General features: G+C 42.1%; 1 protein-coding gene across 3 annotated transcripts in view; it reads left to right on the forward strand.

Moving 5' to 3' along the window:
- Positions 1–16,110, forward strand: part of UTP20 (UTP20 small subunit processome component) — a 66,021-nt gene that overhangs the window by 156 nt on the left and 49,755 nt on the right. For 2 of the 3 annotated variants that reach the window (XM_054846636.1, XM_054846654.1), the window contains exons 2-15: positions 666–746; positions 1,562–1,628; positions 1,825–1,957; positions 2,448–2,636; positions 4,134–4,215; positions 5,312–5,449; positions 5,857–6,012; positions 7,672–7,818; positions 8,319–8,453; positions 9,831–9,908; positions 10,594–10,772; positions 12,648–12,803; positions 13,338–13,426; positions 15,864–15,969. In XM_054846636.1, the coding sequence (XP_054702611.1) occupies positions 666–746; positions 1,562–1,628; positions 1,825–1,957; positions 2,448–2,636; positions 4,134–4,215; positions 5,312–5,449; positions 5,857–6,012; positions 7,672–7,818; positions 8,319–8,453; positions 9,831–9,908; positions 10,594–10,772; positions 12,648–12,803; positions 13,338–13,426; positions 15,864–15,969 (1,736 nt within the window). Of the gene's footprint in view, positions 1–665; positions 747–1,561; positions 1,629–1,824; positions 1,958–2,447; positions 2,637–3,860; positions 3,891–4,133; positions 4,216–5,311; positions 5,450–5,856; positions 6,013–7,671; positions 7,819–8,318; positions 8,454–9,830; positions 9,909–10,593; positions 10,773–12,647; positions 12,804–13,337; positions 13,427–15,863; positions 15,970–16,110 lie in introns of those variants that run through there. The other variant, XM_054846645.1, reaches the window with a different exon arrangement.

Consider the following 16,110-nt stretch of genomic DNA (forward strand, 5'->3'; position numbering starts at 1 on the left):
AGCGCCCGCCCGCCCGCGGCTGGTGGCCGGGGAAGGGGTCTTTAGGTTTTCGTTGCCGGTTTTAGTGCCCGGCTCCCGAGGCGGTACTGGGGAAGGAGGTGTGAGGGTCGGTGGTGTGGCAGGGCCGCGGGGAGCCGCGCCGGCTCGGGTCTCCGCAGAGGTGCGAGGGGTCCTGGCCGAGACACCCGCGCTGAGGTGCGGCTTCTCCCCTTTCCCCGGTGCCACCTCCGTGAGCCGAGCCACTGTCCGTGTCACGCAGCAGGCACACCACAGCCCTAATGTAGACAACTGACATAATTTGATTAAAAAAATAATATCCAGTGGGGTATTAACCTAGGCATTGTTTCAGGACAGGCAAAAGCTGGGCAGTTTGTTGAAATCCGGGTAGATTTCTCTGCATCTTTTTCACCGTGTTGTGGAGACATGTAGGCTGCAAGCCTTGGTTGTGCAGAGCGAGGGGGGAGAGGGTCGGTCCTGCTCGCAGGCATTTTAAGCATTTTTTGCCTTAAAATTCTGGTAGGACTGTTTACAGATTGACAGGTACTGTCTGGCAGCCTGTCTTTAGAAGTGGGGTTTCTGTTTGCAGCGTGTGTGCTATTGAGAGGGACTTAGAATGGCCGTTCTCAGAGTAGAGCAAAAATCATGTATGTCCTTTTGTTTTACAGTTTCTTACCTTTTCGGAGCGCTTAAGCAATGTTAATATCGACATTATTCATCGGATTGACAGAACTGGAAGCTATGCTGAGGTGAGACCCGTAACTGCCATCATTTTCTGAAATCACATCACAAGTAGATACGTTCCATGAAAGATTCAGTTAAGAAATTTATTCAGGAGGAAATTGAAAAGAAGCTTCTGCAAGAGTTGCCTTTCCTGGAGCCATATTTCATGCTTTGTTCCCCTTTGCTTTTTGACTTGCTTCGCGGTATTGCCAGAGACTTCTTTGATGGCACCACCCTGATGGCTTCCATGGTGCTGGTGGGCCCGTGGGTGTTTCTGAGCATGGAAGACGCTGCTGTGGCAGTCAGCAGTCCTAGATGCAGACCTGCAAAGGCTTACAGGTGCTGAATAGTTGCAATACTCGCAGAATGTGTATGAAGCATGAGCATGTGTCTTTATACATCATAAAGCAGGGTCATTTATATACGTCCTATAGATCATCGTTGTTGTTATAGTGCTTTGCAGGTTATTACCTCCTGGCCTGCTGGATTGCTCTTCTGAACTTCCCACTTGGTAGCTGTGCGGCTGCCAAAAGAAATCCCAAAGTGTTTGTACTGGGTGGGCTATGGCTCAGTGTCTTAGATTATTGCCAGTCAACAAAGGTCTAAAAAGCAGTTATGTAAACAAATCCTGTCACCAGAAAATATTTTCAAATGTGTTTTGAAAGAAAAGTCCTATTTTTAGGGAAATTCCATAGCACCTTTTGAAATGAAGTCATCAAGATTTCTTGAAATATTCTTAAAATATTTAAGGCACTTGGTAGTTTTCTTCATTTGAGCCTCTCATCTTTGCAGGCTACATTCACTAGGGTTGGTAGGTATAATTTAATATTTATTTTGACAGGAGGTTGAAACCTACTTTTTCGAAGGACTACGGAAATGGAAGGAACTGAACCTAACTCAGCATTTTGGTACGTCATTTTTATTCATGTTTCCTGCTTTCCTTAAACTGTTAAAATGTGTTTCTTCTGCATCCAGAGCCCAATGGGAGATTTTCTGTTGACTGGTTTTTGGACCGGGCTCTGAAGAGCTATTATTCTTCAACATCTTATGTGATTACCAGGAACTGGATTAGTTTTCAGGGTTTCTCTTTTGTGCTTTGAACAGTGCAATTCTACAATGAAGTGGCCAACAAATGCCAGTCCTTCAACCAGCTGGTCTATTACCAGAGCGCCATTGTGCAGAGCTTGAAGACACACTTACAAATCGAAGGCAGTCTTGCTTATCAGCCCCTATTAGAGTAAGTATATGGTGACAAAATATAGTCAGAAGCCTTGACGGTATTACAAGTAAGCATGAGACCTGTTGAGAGTGTTATTTTTCTTTATTGTACGTGAGGAAAATATAGCAATGAGGTGCCCAAAGTGGTCATATTTCCCTGATAGAGCTATATGGTTCTAAGTCTTCAAAAAAAAAAAAAAAAAAAAACCAAAAAAACCCCACCAAACTATGACATGGCAAGCAAATTAGCCTGAGAGCTAACTGAGTGTCAGACAGAATGTGCTTTGTTTGATGTTAATCATTTATGTCATCTTGTTTACTGTTAGCTGCTTGATTTTTTTAAAATCTTAAGATTATTGCCATCCACAGCTGCCTAATATGTGGTATTTAAATAAAAGTGAGAAGTAAAGGTGATGCTGTCTTTCTTTCCAAAGAAACTGTGCTGGATTATGCAATGTTTGACCAGGTTTTTGAAATGCACTAACACTGGTGTATTTTCTGAAACACAGTCTAGTGGTGCAGCTGGCTCGAGATCTTCAGGCTGATTTCTATCCTCACTTTCATGACTTTTTCCTGGCCATCACCAAGTTACTGGATACACAGGACACAGAGCTGATGGAATGGGCTTTTACCTCTCTTTCCTATCTCTACAAATACTTGTGGAGATTGATGGTGAAGGACATAAACAACATATACAGGTAAAAGCCATGTTTAATGTCTGTCTTGATCAGTAGTTATTAGATGTTATAGAAATGTAAAGGCCACATGAATATATGGCTCAATGCTTCAGTATACTCATTAGCATGCTTTCCCTGCTTTCTGAGAGACTCTGAGCCTTGTTATCATATGCAGCTCCTTTGAGATCCTACTGACTTTCATGGGCCACTGTATTGGCAGAGGGATGTGGGTTGGGCTGCAGATTTGGGCCTTTGGTCCCTTTTTCTCCTGTGGGGACAGGAGAGGAAGCATCCACCTCAGCTGGGTAAACAGACAGACACTGGATTGTCAGAGCATCTTGGAAACCTGTGACCAAGACTAAATTCAACACAGGTCTCTTGAGTATCTGTCCAGTACCTCAGTCATAGTTGTATCATTTCTGTCTTTCCCACTTGCAGACACCTAGACTTAAGACATTGAATAGATTTCCTTTGAGTCTTTTGTTGTTCCTTCCCCAGTGTTTTCCCCTTTTTGTTTTTCCCTTCTTCTGTCTGTTTAGTGAGAGAGCAGATGAGGTATGCACAGTTTTGTATGCTTTGACACTCCTTGCTGCATGATGCTGTGGATGTAGAAGGTTGGCATGGGTTCAAAGGGAAACGGGCCAAGTTGGAGGGAGTTACCAAATGCATAGGAGCCACTTCTGGCTTGGGAAGTCCCTGAGCTGCAGGTGGTTGAAGGCTGATTTTATATGCACTTGCCCTGTTTTTAACCTTTCCCAGACATCTGCTTCTGGGTGCTGCTGTACACCGAATACTGGGCCGGATGGACCCGTGGCCTGACCCAGTATGACTGCTTTTTCAATCTAACATTGCTGCGGTAGCAGGGCTCTTCTTTTTGTCATAGCCAGTGGATCCATGTTGCTTCCTCCTAATTTCAGTTTGGAACAGATGGAGCAAGAGAGAGGTTACAGATTTCTTCCCCAACCCAGCAAAAGCTGTCGAGCATATTGAAAAAACATCTGCTTGGCTGTGAGTCTGAGGCACTACTCACCCTGCACTGAAATGTGCTGAGCCACCTGCAACTGTTACTGGTACTTACCAGAGAACTGCAAAAATTTATTACCCCTGTAAATTGTATCTTTAGAAACTTTTAAGTGCTCAGGAGAGCCTGTTGGCTCAACTGAAATACAAATCTGGCTTATCAAATCAACTTCGGTTTCACTTCCTGCTTCTGAGTATATGTATTGAAAATCTTGATGCTGCAGTTGAATCTCTATGGATCCAGAGATTTTAGAGGTATTTCTGAATGTGGCTTAATTTGCCTAGCATTGTCATTTGACTTTCTTTGCAAAACTCTGTTCTTTATCCAGGGAGAGTGGGAAGGAATCGAGTTGAAGGAGGTATTTGCCCTCTTTAGGAGGATAGATTCTTAGTGTTTGTAAAAAGTGGCAATGTAAACTGAAAACATAAGTTTTAAAACCAATTGGTGGCAATTCTTACATTGCCTTTAAGACACTGGATTATTTTGTGTCTTTGTAGCCTGTACAGCACCCTGCTGGCTCACCACAAACTTCACATCAGAAACTTTGCTGCCGAAAGTTTTGTCTTTCTAATGAGAAAGGTAAGTGAGGTGTTTGTTTGTGCTTTGATGCTATCTCCATTCTGTGGTGGCTCTTTGATTCAATGTGTAATACTAGTTTTTCTCCAAAGAAAAGTTAACAAGGCCTGAACTGGCATTCAGCATGTCCTGAGTTGTCATTTTTAGTGAGTGTTTTACTGAGAATGTCATACACTTCGTATCAGCAGTGGCAAATAGAGGCCTTAATGCTCTGTGTTTTAAGAGTGATTAACCAAAATGTGTATGGTTGGTTTATCTAAAATGACTTGGAATGGTAAGGTGATCTTGCAGAAGGGAGGCTTTAATTTGTAAATGCACATTTCCTCACTGGCTTTTTCACTAATGCTTTAAGGCCTTTATAGAACTGAAATTCTTGTGACAACCTTTTTGGACTCCTGAAGAGCAGAGTATATAACGTTCCCAGGCAGATCAATCAAGATCAGACAGCAGCCTTTCATGGAGTAAGGACAGGGAGCGGTAGTTGTGTTTTATTTAGTCAAAATATACAAAAGCTAGGATTCCTGAGACTGGCTAGCAAATTTGAGTATCCTCATTTTTGTCTGAAGTTGAGAGACCTTAATAAAGCACATTTGTTTGATTGGTTGTTTTCAGAAATTCCTGAACTTCAAGTCCAATCCTCAGAAATGGAGGGGTTTAAAATCTTGGGCCAGAAGTCCTTGCAGTATTCCCAAGTGTGGTTATAGATTTGAATGACTGGATTCTGTGTTCAGCTGATACACATCTCTTTCCACACCAGTGCAGCAACCTTTGCGTTTCAGTTGGCACCAGTTTAATTGTGCATTTATGCACATGTTTAACTTTAAAATCACAATAATAAAACCCCACATTTTTCAGCTGCAGCGACCTCAGTAGACCTGTGTACATCTTGGGGCTGAGGGGAGCAGCTGTAGTAGCCGAATAGCTGATCATTTTTCGCCTTTCAGTTTCCTTGTGTGGTTGCAGAAATAATGAGTTTGAACTGTTGTGGGAAGGCAGGACTAGGAGAGTAACGTGGTGCTGTGGAGCCATTTAATTGCATCTATCCATCTGACAGCTCTGAATAGAATATAACTGGTTTTTTCCTCCCTATGTTTTGTAGGTTTCTGATAAAAATGCAATCTTCAATTTAATGCTCTGTGACCTGGGGGAGCACCCTGAGAAGGTGGAAGGTGTAGGACAGCTACTTTTTGAGATGTGCAAAGGTGTTCGAAACATGTTCCACTCTTGTGCAGAGACGGTAAAGACAAGAAAGGATTTCTGCTTTAAATATTGCTGTAACGGAGACCTAGGCAGCAGAGCTCAGTGAAACCATTGACTGTTGTCTTGTTCATCTCAGTGGATCCTTGGTGATAAGCATGCTTGCTGTTTATTACTCAATAGGATCTGAAAGCCTTCCTCTAAGAATATTCTTTGCGATATGAGGGTTGTTTTTAGTAATTCCTATGCAGTATTCCTATATATTAAAATAGTACTGCTTGCTGATATTTCAGATTTTAAATGATAACTTTTTTTTTCTCCTTGTAGTCGTTCTAGAAAGAATTGAGATCACTGAAATATTGTAGCAGTATATTGCACTAGCTAATTTTAGGATTGTTGGATTTATTTTCTAAGTATAAGGACATTATGTGCTCTTTTCTTGTGCAGGCTATGAAGTTAATTCTGTTAAAGCTGGGGCCTGTTACTGAAAAAGAAGTTGAACTACCATGGGCAACTGTAGGAGAAGCCTTTGAGCAGATGATCAGATCAGCCGTATTCCATATCCACAAGGAGCATTTTGACATTTTCTTCAAGTGCCTGGAGGTACATTATTTTATTTTTTTAATCATGAGAGACTGAGAAAAAGCTGTGCGCTTATCAAGAAAAACATTTTTGTTTTATTGGACCAGAACTAGGGTTTTTTTCTGCTTTAGAAATACTAAATACAATGTCAAGTGCATGGGAAGAATCCCACCCTTCTTTTATAAGTTCAGAGTGACCCTGCTGGCAGTGCTGTGAGTGAGAAAGGAACCGCTGTGTGTGAGACTTGGAGCTCAGTCCTGTGGCTGGGCAAGGAGTGTTTGTAGGGTCTGCCTTTGCAGATGTTGCAGACCCCTTGCTGGGGTGGATATGCTAGGGCCTGTTTCCTATTGCTGAACTACCTATGTTGGTGGTTCCAAAACCTCTTTGTGACAGTAAAGGGGAAGCTTTTTGCCCTGCAGCTCTCTTTACAGCAGAGACCTGGGCTGAACCTGGAGAGCCAAGTTTAAGCCTCGGAGCCAAGTACTGAAAATCACCGCGTGTTTTCAGTCCAGGTGTTCCCATGTTGCTGCTTTGGGGGGTTGCACTCTGAGGTTTAAGGGAGCACAGCTGAGTGCCATGGGCTGTGCTATGTTGAGTCAGGGTGATGTAGGGCAAGGGCCTGGCAAGTGCGGGTTTTTTTGTTGTTTTTTTTTATTTGCCTGACCAATGTTTAGATGTTTTCTCGCTAGTGATTGGGATTTGCTAAGGGGGATTGAAACCTCTTGTAACTGACAACATAATCTGTGTCAGTCGTGTTCTTCAGGAGGGTGAAATGGGAAACTGGAGGAAATGGTACAGGTGAATTTTAGGGTGGTCCTTCCAGCGTGGGTAAATAGTCCTATTTGTTCCTTCTTGGCACTCCCTCCCTGTGACTATCCATAGTTTCCCAAAAAATCCTATCCTGTCCCTCCTACCTCACCCACTGTGATAGCAGTTATTGCCTGACTGTCATTAGCTACAGAATTGTTTGCCACTGGATGTTTGGATCCCTGGGATCTGAGTCACTCAGCAACTGCAGTTGTGATGAAGTCTTGGAAATTGGTGACATAATTCTCTTTATTTTTAATGAGGCTTTTTTTTTTTTCACCCTGGGAACCAGTGGGTGCATGGAGGTGGCTTCCTCAGGGGGAAATATTCACATAGTCTATGATGGTTCTCTAAGTTGAATTCAATTTATAGGATCAAGGATGGGAGTTTATATCCTCTGGACAGAAAGGGACACTAATGGGAGTGATCCAGAGCAGCTCCATTATCTGTATAATGTAGATGATACGAGTAACCTCTCAGTATTTACATTAGCATAATGATGCATAAAATATAAAAGTGCTTAAGTTCTGATAATTCCAGTGAAAGCTGGGTGCTTCCATACCATTGTGGGTCTGGGACCAAGTATTTCTTTCTCTTCCTTTTCCTATTTTGTATGTCATGTATTGGCCTTTCAGGAGACCCTCATCTTAGGAGGTATTTGCGTTTCTGTCCAAAGAATCTGGGATGTGTGTTTTTACAAAATGGGAATAACGTAGTGTTTCTGCAAGGTTTAGTTTGTTGAACATGAACAAGAGAGTCAACAATAGTTTGTTGGGCAGATGTTGATTCTTTAGAATGCTTTTCAAATAGCAGTCAATGAAACAGTGTCCGTTCATTTCTCTGAAACATTTTGCTTTCCTTTTGTTTAAACAGGAATCGCTCTTAGACTTGCAGAGGAAAATAACTAAGGCCAACTGTGATATGGCTTCGGAGCAGATGGAAAGGATTCTGCAAGCTTATCTGATCCTAGTGGAACATGCAAATGGATCCAAAATCTCATTGCCTGAAGATGTCTGTCAGGTAGGTCAGACTCTCACTTTGGCTGATGTGCCAGAGAAGTATCAGTTGAATATGGAAGAGGTGTGGTTAGCCGAAGCACTCGTACACATTTCTGATGCATCACTGCGCTTAGGATTTGAGTTGAGTGAACAGAGACATTTATTGCTACCTCTCCAGTCCCATAAGAATTTACCTCCATACTGTAATGCTGATGTAGTCCTCTACATGAGCAAGTTGGAAAGCGGGCTGCTGCTTCTAGAGACCAGCTCCTGCCACTGTGGAGGAGACCTAGACCCCCATATCAACAGTACAGCAGTTCTAACAGATTCACATCTGTTTAACCCTATTGGGTTGAAATGGAGGTTTAGCGCCTTCAAACTTCAACAGGACTGTTAGGATTCATTTCTGCAGGCTGAAGCTTGGAACACCATGGCCTCCTGCTCCAGGGACTGTCCGGGTCATTCAGACCAGACAATCACTGTCTTCATAGGTGAATATCAGTTCTCTCTCTTTCATTTCAGATTTTAATAAAAATGTTACAAACTCCAGATCTCTCATCATCTTGCTGCAAGACCTTGCTGAACACCATTTCTGCATTCCTGCTGGCTGAGAATGTTTTCTTGCCTGATTCTTTGACCAAAGAAGCTATTGAGAAGGTAACAAGGACTGCTGCTTACAGCAGAAATTCCAAAGTTCCTTAAAGCAGGCTGATTTCAGGACATTCCACTTCAGGCTGGGAAATATACTATAAAGTTCCCTTTAGCCTTCTTGCACAGATAAGAGAGAAGCTGTTCAATGCCTTAAATAATGTCTGCTGAGGTCTTGGGACTCGACAGTCTTACACAGACTGTCAGTGTAGCAGTGCCACTGTGGGAGATGTCTTTGCAATGAAAACCAGGCTGTGATTCAAACACCTGCGGCCTCTGTAGAGAAAGGAAGGGAGAACAGAGGAGGGACATGTTCTGCCTTAGATTATAAAGCAGATCAGTGAGTTGGACTTGGTGAAAAAAGTACATTTTTCACTAAGCTGCCAAGCATTTAGTGAGCATGGCTTAGCCTTGTGAATGAGGTTCAGGCAAATGCAGTTTGGTTTAGAAAGCACAGGGGTAGGCATATTTCAGTACTACTATTGCACCTGAAGCATTGACAGGATTAGCTGCATGCTTTCTTATCAGATGCAGGGTTGCAAAGATCAATAGGAGCTGCTACTGTGGAGTCTGATTCTTCAGTTTTCCTGTTACGGTACATTATAATTTTGCATTTTACAGCGTGGACCATAGTTGTACTGAGTGTGTAAAAAAAAAAAAAAAAAAAAAAAAAATATTTGAAAGAGAAGATGTCATGTGACTTACAGTGGGAAAACAAGGCTGTTGCAATTGTTTAAAAAAGATCAAATTTCATCTGGTCTTCAGTGTTGGCTTGTGTTGAACTAAGATTGGTTCTGCCTGTGGCACGAGTCCAGTTTTGCTCAGGAGACATGGTCCTTCAGACATTTGAGGATGTTTGTGTGGGCTTCTCTGAAACTGGAGGAGACTTGAAGTTGTCTTTGTCTTCTGAAGGGTCTGGGAAAGGGAGATCTAGGTGTGTATTTTTATGTTGCACATCTCAGTGTTCAGGAGCACTGATCCTGGGTATCTCAAAGAACTGTTTCTATCTTGGGTCCTTCAGCAGCAGAGGTTGGCTCTGCCCATGAGGTGGTAAAGTTTCTGCAACCTGCTACACAGGGAAAATGCTGACTTTGCCCAGAGCCAGCCTGGATCCAGCAGGGTTTGTTAAAAAGGGTTGTGTCAGCAGGGTTTGTTAAAAAAGACTGTGCTTTTCTGTACCTGAACTGTCACTGGAAACAGTATTGCTGTGTGTGCCTGAACTAACAAGCCCTGCTAGCCATGAACAGAGAGCCAGGCTGGGTGTCTCAGAATTCAAAATATGGTTGATTCATAAATGGGAAAAAATGTCCCATGGCTAATGGAGAGTTGACTGTGAAATGTCTCTTGTTAATGCGTTCCTGTCAACCTTTCATTTGCTTCTTGCAGGTATTTGCAAGTGGATTTGAACGGCGCTTTATTTTGGACTTCTCTGAAGCAATGTTCACAATGAAACAATTTGAGAGGGTAAGTGGAAGCTTTTGTACATTTTGTTTATTTTTGTTGCCAAAGGGAGCAACTGGGAAATCTGTAGTATATTTACTTGCCTTGTGTGCTGAAGCATTTTTGGGTATTGACATGCTTATTTAAACTTCTGACATGATCTGGTAAGAATGAAGGTGGTTACTTATGGCATTGTGTTGAAGCTTGGTAATGGTGCTCAGGGTTGGAGAAGGTGACAGGTGTCTGTGCTCACAATAAGAAGCTTGTCTGTTGGGAATTAAAGGGGTGGTCTTGTAATGGATGGGATGAAGATAAGGAGTTCTGGAGAAAGTAAGTGGAAATTAAGAATAAGTGATGTCTGATAGGTCAGTCCTGGAACCAGTGATCTGGGAGGAATCAAATTAATTAAACGGAGTGGGAGGTGAAAGTAAAGTCAGGGATCTGGAACGTCCTGATGAGACTAGATTTGGGGCAAAGTGAGTTTTTACATCAAATCACTGTCCCTGCTAGGGTAAGAGGATGTCTGTGTGCTGGTGACTTGGGGCACCAGGACTGATAAGTCTGGTGCTTTGCTGGCTCATTTGTGAGTGTTTGAGTTCCTCTGTGGCTGGTGCCATGTGTCTGGGTTTTTTTGTGGATTTGATCATGGTTAAAGAGATTTACCAATCCTTGACTTTTTTTTTTTTTTTTTTTTTTTTCCCTCCTTCAGCATTTTCTTCCGTGCTTTCTACAGTACATTGAGCATTGCTTCTCTGGCACAGATGCCCTCACAAAGGATGAAGCGATGGCAATTCTGGCTAAACTCATTTTGGTGAAAGCAGAGCCTCCTACCATTGGTTCAATGGCATTTGAAAAGTATCCTCTTGTTTTCACTGAATCATCTGTCAGGTGAGACTTCTCAAGTTTAACAAACACTAGATGTGTCTGCATGGCTGCAGTGCAGAGCTCCATAAAAGTTGCCCCCCCAGTATTTGCCAGAGTTGTGTAAATGGCAACATTGCTGGCAGATTTACAAACCAAGTGATACGATAGGATCCCATTTTTCTTTCTGAGATTATTTGAGAAGAGATACTGCTCTGGAAAGGTGATCACTGGTATAAAAAGACTAGCAAGTGTTGTGGTAAGTGTGTGATGGGTATTTGCTACACCAAGATGCATGCTGCATCCTTGGGCAGTTGATCTTTGTAGCGACTGCTGCAGTCTAGGTTCTCATCATTGCTAACCTCCTGCCTGTGCCCCATCTTTCTTCCCTATATGCATACATCTTGTCCAGGAGCTTTCTTGGCAGCAGTACTATAGTCTTACGTAGAGCGCAGCTGGGTACCAAAGGTCATGTGATTAATCCAGATACAGCACTGTGCTGGCACGGTTTGACTGCTTCTAGTTGCAAAGCATTTTTTGCAATGAAGTGGTTGCTTTCCCCCTGGAGCCTTGTTGGGAAGATTTGGGGTAACCACTGTCAAGCACAGAATGACCATTGCAAATCTACTGATAACGATTGTTCTAATCAGTCTAGCTCAGATAATTCAAAACTTTCACCTGCAGAGTGGTGGCTTATGTTGCCTTTTATGTAAGGTTTTATCTTTCCTAAAAGCAATCCACTCCGTGGGTTTTTCCTATTACTATTTAATAAAGTGCAGGTGTTGGGGTTTAGGGAACAGAAGGTTGAGTCAAAATAATTAGATTTGGTTTTCTTCCTTTGTTTTCTTTGTCTGTTGATCTCTCTGGATTTTCAGTGGTACGGAGTACATAGCTGAGGGGACCTTGGTCCTACTTGGGACTTTTTTGTGCTCCTGCAATGTCAGTGGTAGAAATTAGGGCTGGGAGGCATCTCAAGAGTTGCATATCTCCTACCTAGGATGGAATTAGCAAGTCTTGAAGCAGTCCTGAAAGATGTCTAACAAAACTGTTATTAAATACTGTAGTTCTGGAGATCCCCAAGCTGCCCTTGGCAGTCTGTGCCATTACTTTGCTGTCTTTATGGTTACACAGGTGTTTGGTTTGCTTTTTGCCCCAGTTCTCAGTGTGTGAACTAAACTGCCTTTACTGCAGTTTAAATCCATTGCTGCTTATCTTATCTGCGGGGAACATAAAGCGCAGATTACTTATTACTCTTTCCATCCAGCTTTTACAAATAACAGGGTTTGATCATCAGAAACATCCTAATTCCTTGAGGTTTATCTCATAAATTTTGTTTCTTAAACCTCTGTGGTTCTTGATGCTGTCTTTTTGTTAGCTTCTATATTTCTTAGAAGGTTGCACAGGCTCTGCTCTTCAACTGTGGTCTTGCAAGCACTGGGTGGAATGGAAAGATTGCTGTCCATGGGATGTGAAGTACTCCTGGTCATACATTCCAGTGTGGTGTCAACCATTTCTGCTTGCAGATAGGCTTGTTGATTTGGGCACAGTTTGTGATTCCTTTTAATTCCCCAAACTTTTACCAATTGGTTTATTAACAATAATCACAGAGACAACTCCCAGGTGCTCCTAGAGGCTATATGTCCTAGTTGTGAGGGTGTCCAACTGAGACCTAGTGGCTTTCCTTCTAGAAATATTATTTGAACTTGAAATAAAGACCTGACATTTCTTGTGGGCCATGTTTTGTGCTCCTCAGCATGACTAGATAATATTTTGTGCTGTGGAGGACATTAAAAAGAAAAAATATAATTAAAAAAACCCCCATAATTTTGAGTATCATGTAAGGAAAAGGAACAATCTCTGATATGCAATGGTAGATTACTAAAAGTTTGGTTTTATTTTTAGCTCTAATACAAGGCAACAAACAAGTAAAAGACAAGGAGGAAAGGCAGAAGTACCGGTGTTGGATCATGTACTGTCTTTAATCCATTTACCAGGGAAGGAGGACATCGCTGACCTTTCACAGCCTTGGGTTGCCTTGGTTGTACTGCCACATATTAGGTAAGGGATATTCTAAGGTACTATTGCCATGTCTTTCTGTAGTATTGTCTAGTTCACTATCTGTCAGAAATGATTTTACTAAGGGAAGGACAATAATTACTAACCCTAGTTTGGGGAAAGTGACATTAGAAGGTGAAAAAAATGCTGTGTGGAAATACTGTGAGTCAATAGTAAAGTCAGGAATAGAATAGCAGTTTCTCGATTGCCTACTCCCTGAATTTAGTATTCTAGTACATAGAGATGTTCTTGACACGTTTCGGTTTCTGTGTTTTAAAACCACACTGTCTAGATAGGATAGTGCTTTTTTCAGTAATTATGATGTTCTTGTATAGAAGGAATAGTTGGAAAGAAGGTGCAATGAATGCTACAACTTCAATTGTGAATCAGAAATAGCAAAAATGGTTTGCCGCTAGTTTCAAACTTAGGGTGAACTATTTGTAATCTAATGCAAGTTAGATGTGAAAGAAAGCTTTTGCATGTGTGTAGGTGTCAGAGTAACGTAGAGGTAAAAGTCTTCCCATTTATTTTGGACAGACCAATGGACAAAGAAAACATTCTGCCCTGTGTGACAAGTTTTATAGACTCTCTCTTCACAGCCATTGGCAAAGGAAGTCTCTGCAAAGGTCAGTTACAGTTATTTCCTGTTTATTTGCTTTTTGTTGATATACAAAAAAAAAAGTTTTTCTGATGACACAAAGCATGAAAATGAATAGCAGTAGCACTGTATCCAGATCTATTGACCAGCTCAAGTAAAACTAGAAAAGCAAAGCTTGGGAGGAAACACCCTCCAGGAAACTATTCTGCATTTGCTGTTTATAATAATAATGGGGCGGCAGGTGTTCTGCAAAGTAGAGGACAGAAATAATTGGGAAGGAAGAGAAAGTGAGAAAAAAAGAGGATGAAAATCAATCTAAACCAGATCCAGGTTGAAGCAGTCAAGTGAAGGAGAGACTTTTGACTCACAAGCTTCAATTAGACTATTCCAAACCTATAGTGCAAAGTCTGGGACATTACCATCTCTGATCTAAGTGACAGCACCAATTCTAAAATGCTGCATCTTTCCTTCAGGCATGGGTTGTCACTGGTTGTCTTCCTTCTCTGGCCAGGAAAAAAAAAATGTTTTATCTTAGCTTGCATTGGTCAGGGCAGTTGTTACTCAGGGGGATTGCAAGTATTTGGCCTTGTGCCAAAGTATAAGCAAGTATTGGAATGCCCAAGGTTCGGTGTTCATCGTTCCTTGGTTTGAAAGGGCTTGTCTAGAGTCTGGCCTTTTCCCTTTATAATCCCTTTATTAACATTTCTAAATGTGTCCACCTATTGGCTCTGTTGCTTTTTCTTCTCTAGTCTTTATCAAGCATGGTCCTTCTTGATTTATTCCTTTCTTCTATCCTGTTTGCAGGGTTTGCATGCTGTCATCATTATTTTAGTGGCAATGTACTTTTTCTAGGAAAGGAATACCCAGACTTTCTTTTCTTGGGCCTCATCTTTGGTGGCAGTAGTAGCAGCTCTGCTCCAGCTGTGTGTGTGTGTGCAAGAGGCATGTTGCTATTTCTTCCTTTGCCTATTAAAGAAAACAAATACAACCTCATACCTACACTCCTGCTCCTATTGCCCCAGCCTATACTTTGCTTTTTTTCCTCACCTTCCTCCCAAACTAGGGTTCCTGGACACTTTCTTCATCCTCTGGCCTTCTTTCCAGCTCCATGATCTCATCAATTCCTTCACCTTGTACTAGGACTCCAGTCTCCTCTCACTGCCTGTGCAAGGCACGCCCCAACCCTGTGCTCCATATTTGACCTGTGTGGCCTCTGTAGCTGGAGGCAAAGTGCAAGTCCCAGAAATGGGTGTTTTTCTACAGTTGCTGTGGAGTACAGGGAAGCAAGCTTGTGAACTGAGACAGAGCAACAGTTGTATGTACCCAACTGCCTGTATAGGAGTGCTTACCCCATTGATCATATAGGTGTGTCTATAGTGAGGTGGGAGCCGCTATGTTTGTCCAGCACAGATGTACTACTACTAAATGGTATGCAGATTACAGTTTGGGAACCTGTGCCATTACACTACAGATGCAGAAAGCTTCTTCCCGCAATTACTTCCAGTTTCTTCTCCTCTCTTTGAGGAGCTCCTTATGGAGGTTAATGATGAGCAGGATTTGGCACACACCTAAGCAACTTGGAACAGAGGGATGTTTTCAAAGGAATAAATGAGAAATAAATGCTCACTTCCCCTTCTTTCCGTGGCAGCTGGCAGCATGTAAGAAAATTATATCCTTTAAAAACTTTCTTCATTTTGCCTGGTTTAAGAGTAGTGTTTCTTCTGCTTGGGAAGAAACAAAGGAAAGGGGAATTATTTTTTAACTTTTTTTAAACAACCTACTTGCTAACTTAGGAGTGGCAGTGGAAAGGAATTGCCCTTCCCCTTTCTTGCCTGGAAGGCCTTTGGCTCTCCTGTGCTTCTGGGAAACCCTCCATCTCTAAAGGAGGCTGAGAGGTTTAGGAAGGAGATGTGATTGATGTAACAAAATTGAGCAAACTCGCCTTCCATTCAGTAACAAGTATTTAGTCTTTAAGTACATGGGACAGCTGTGAAGATGTCATACAGTAGTGCATTGCTGAAGTGCCAGAGTGTATAGGCATCTGTGTGGTAGTATCAGCATATATTTTTGCTTCTATTTTGCTGCAGTCATATCAATTTGAGCAGCATTTCTCTATTTCTGAGTGCCATTTGTAGCATAGAGCTGTCTGAGACTCCTGCAACAGTGCTTAGCTCCAGATTTCTGTTCTCTGTTTGCATGGGTGTGATGAAAACAGAGGCAAATGGGGAGCTGCTCACAGCTTTCAATGCTAGCTTGCTGGAGTAAGCACTTACTTTGGTAGCCAGAGGAGCATTTCTTTGATGGGTTATGATAATGGTTAGAAAATACACACACTAGTTCTGGGATCCGTATGTTACCCTATTTCTGTTGCTGCATCCGTTTCAGGATGGGCAAGCACCATGCAAACACAAGTCATTGAGACCTGAGTAAATACGCAGACTGTTCTTGTTCTCTCTCCACTCCAGGAAGCCTCTTTGTGGCCTGCCAAGCTGTAAGTACTCTTCTTAGTTTGGCAGAGTCTTCTGAAATACTACATTTCTTACCTGTGGAGCGTGTTAAGAGCTTGGTGACGTAAGTAAACTCCACATGTTCTGTGATCCTTCATGATTCTCCTTGGTACAGCAAAGAGTTGACTTTGCCTTTATGTAGGGGCTTGTAAAATTCCTCTTTGTGTGTTGCCTATTCTGTTATGCTGGTGCGTTGCTTCAGTGT

The sequence above is a fragment of the Grus americana genome, chromosome 1, assembly GCF_028858705.1.
Source record: "Grus americana isolate bGruAme1 chromosome 1, bGruAme1.mat, whole genome shotgun sequence".
In the NCBI taxonomy this organism is placed as follows: Eukaryota; Metazoa; Chordata; class Aves; order Gruiformes; family Gruidae; genus Grus; species Grus americana.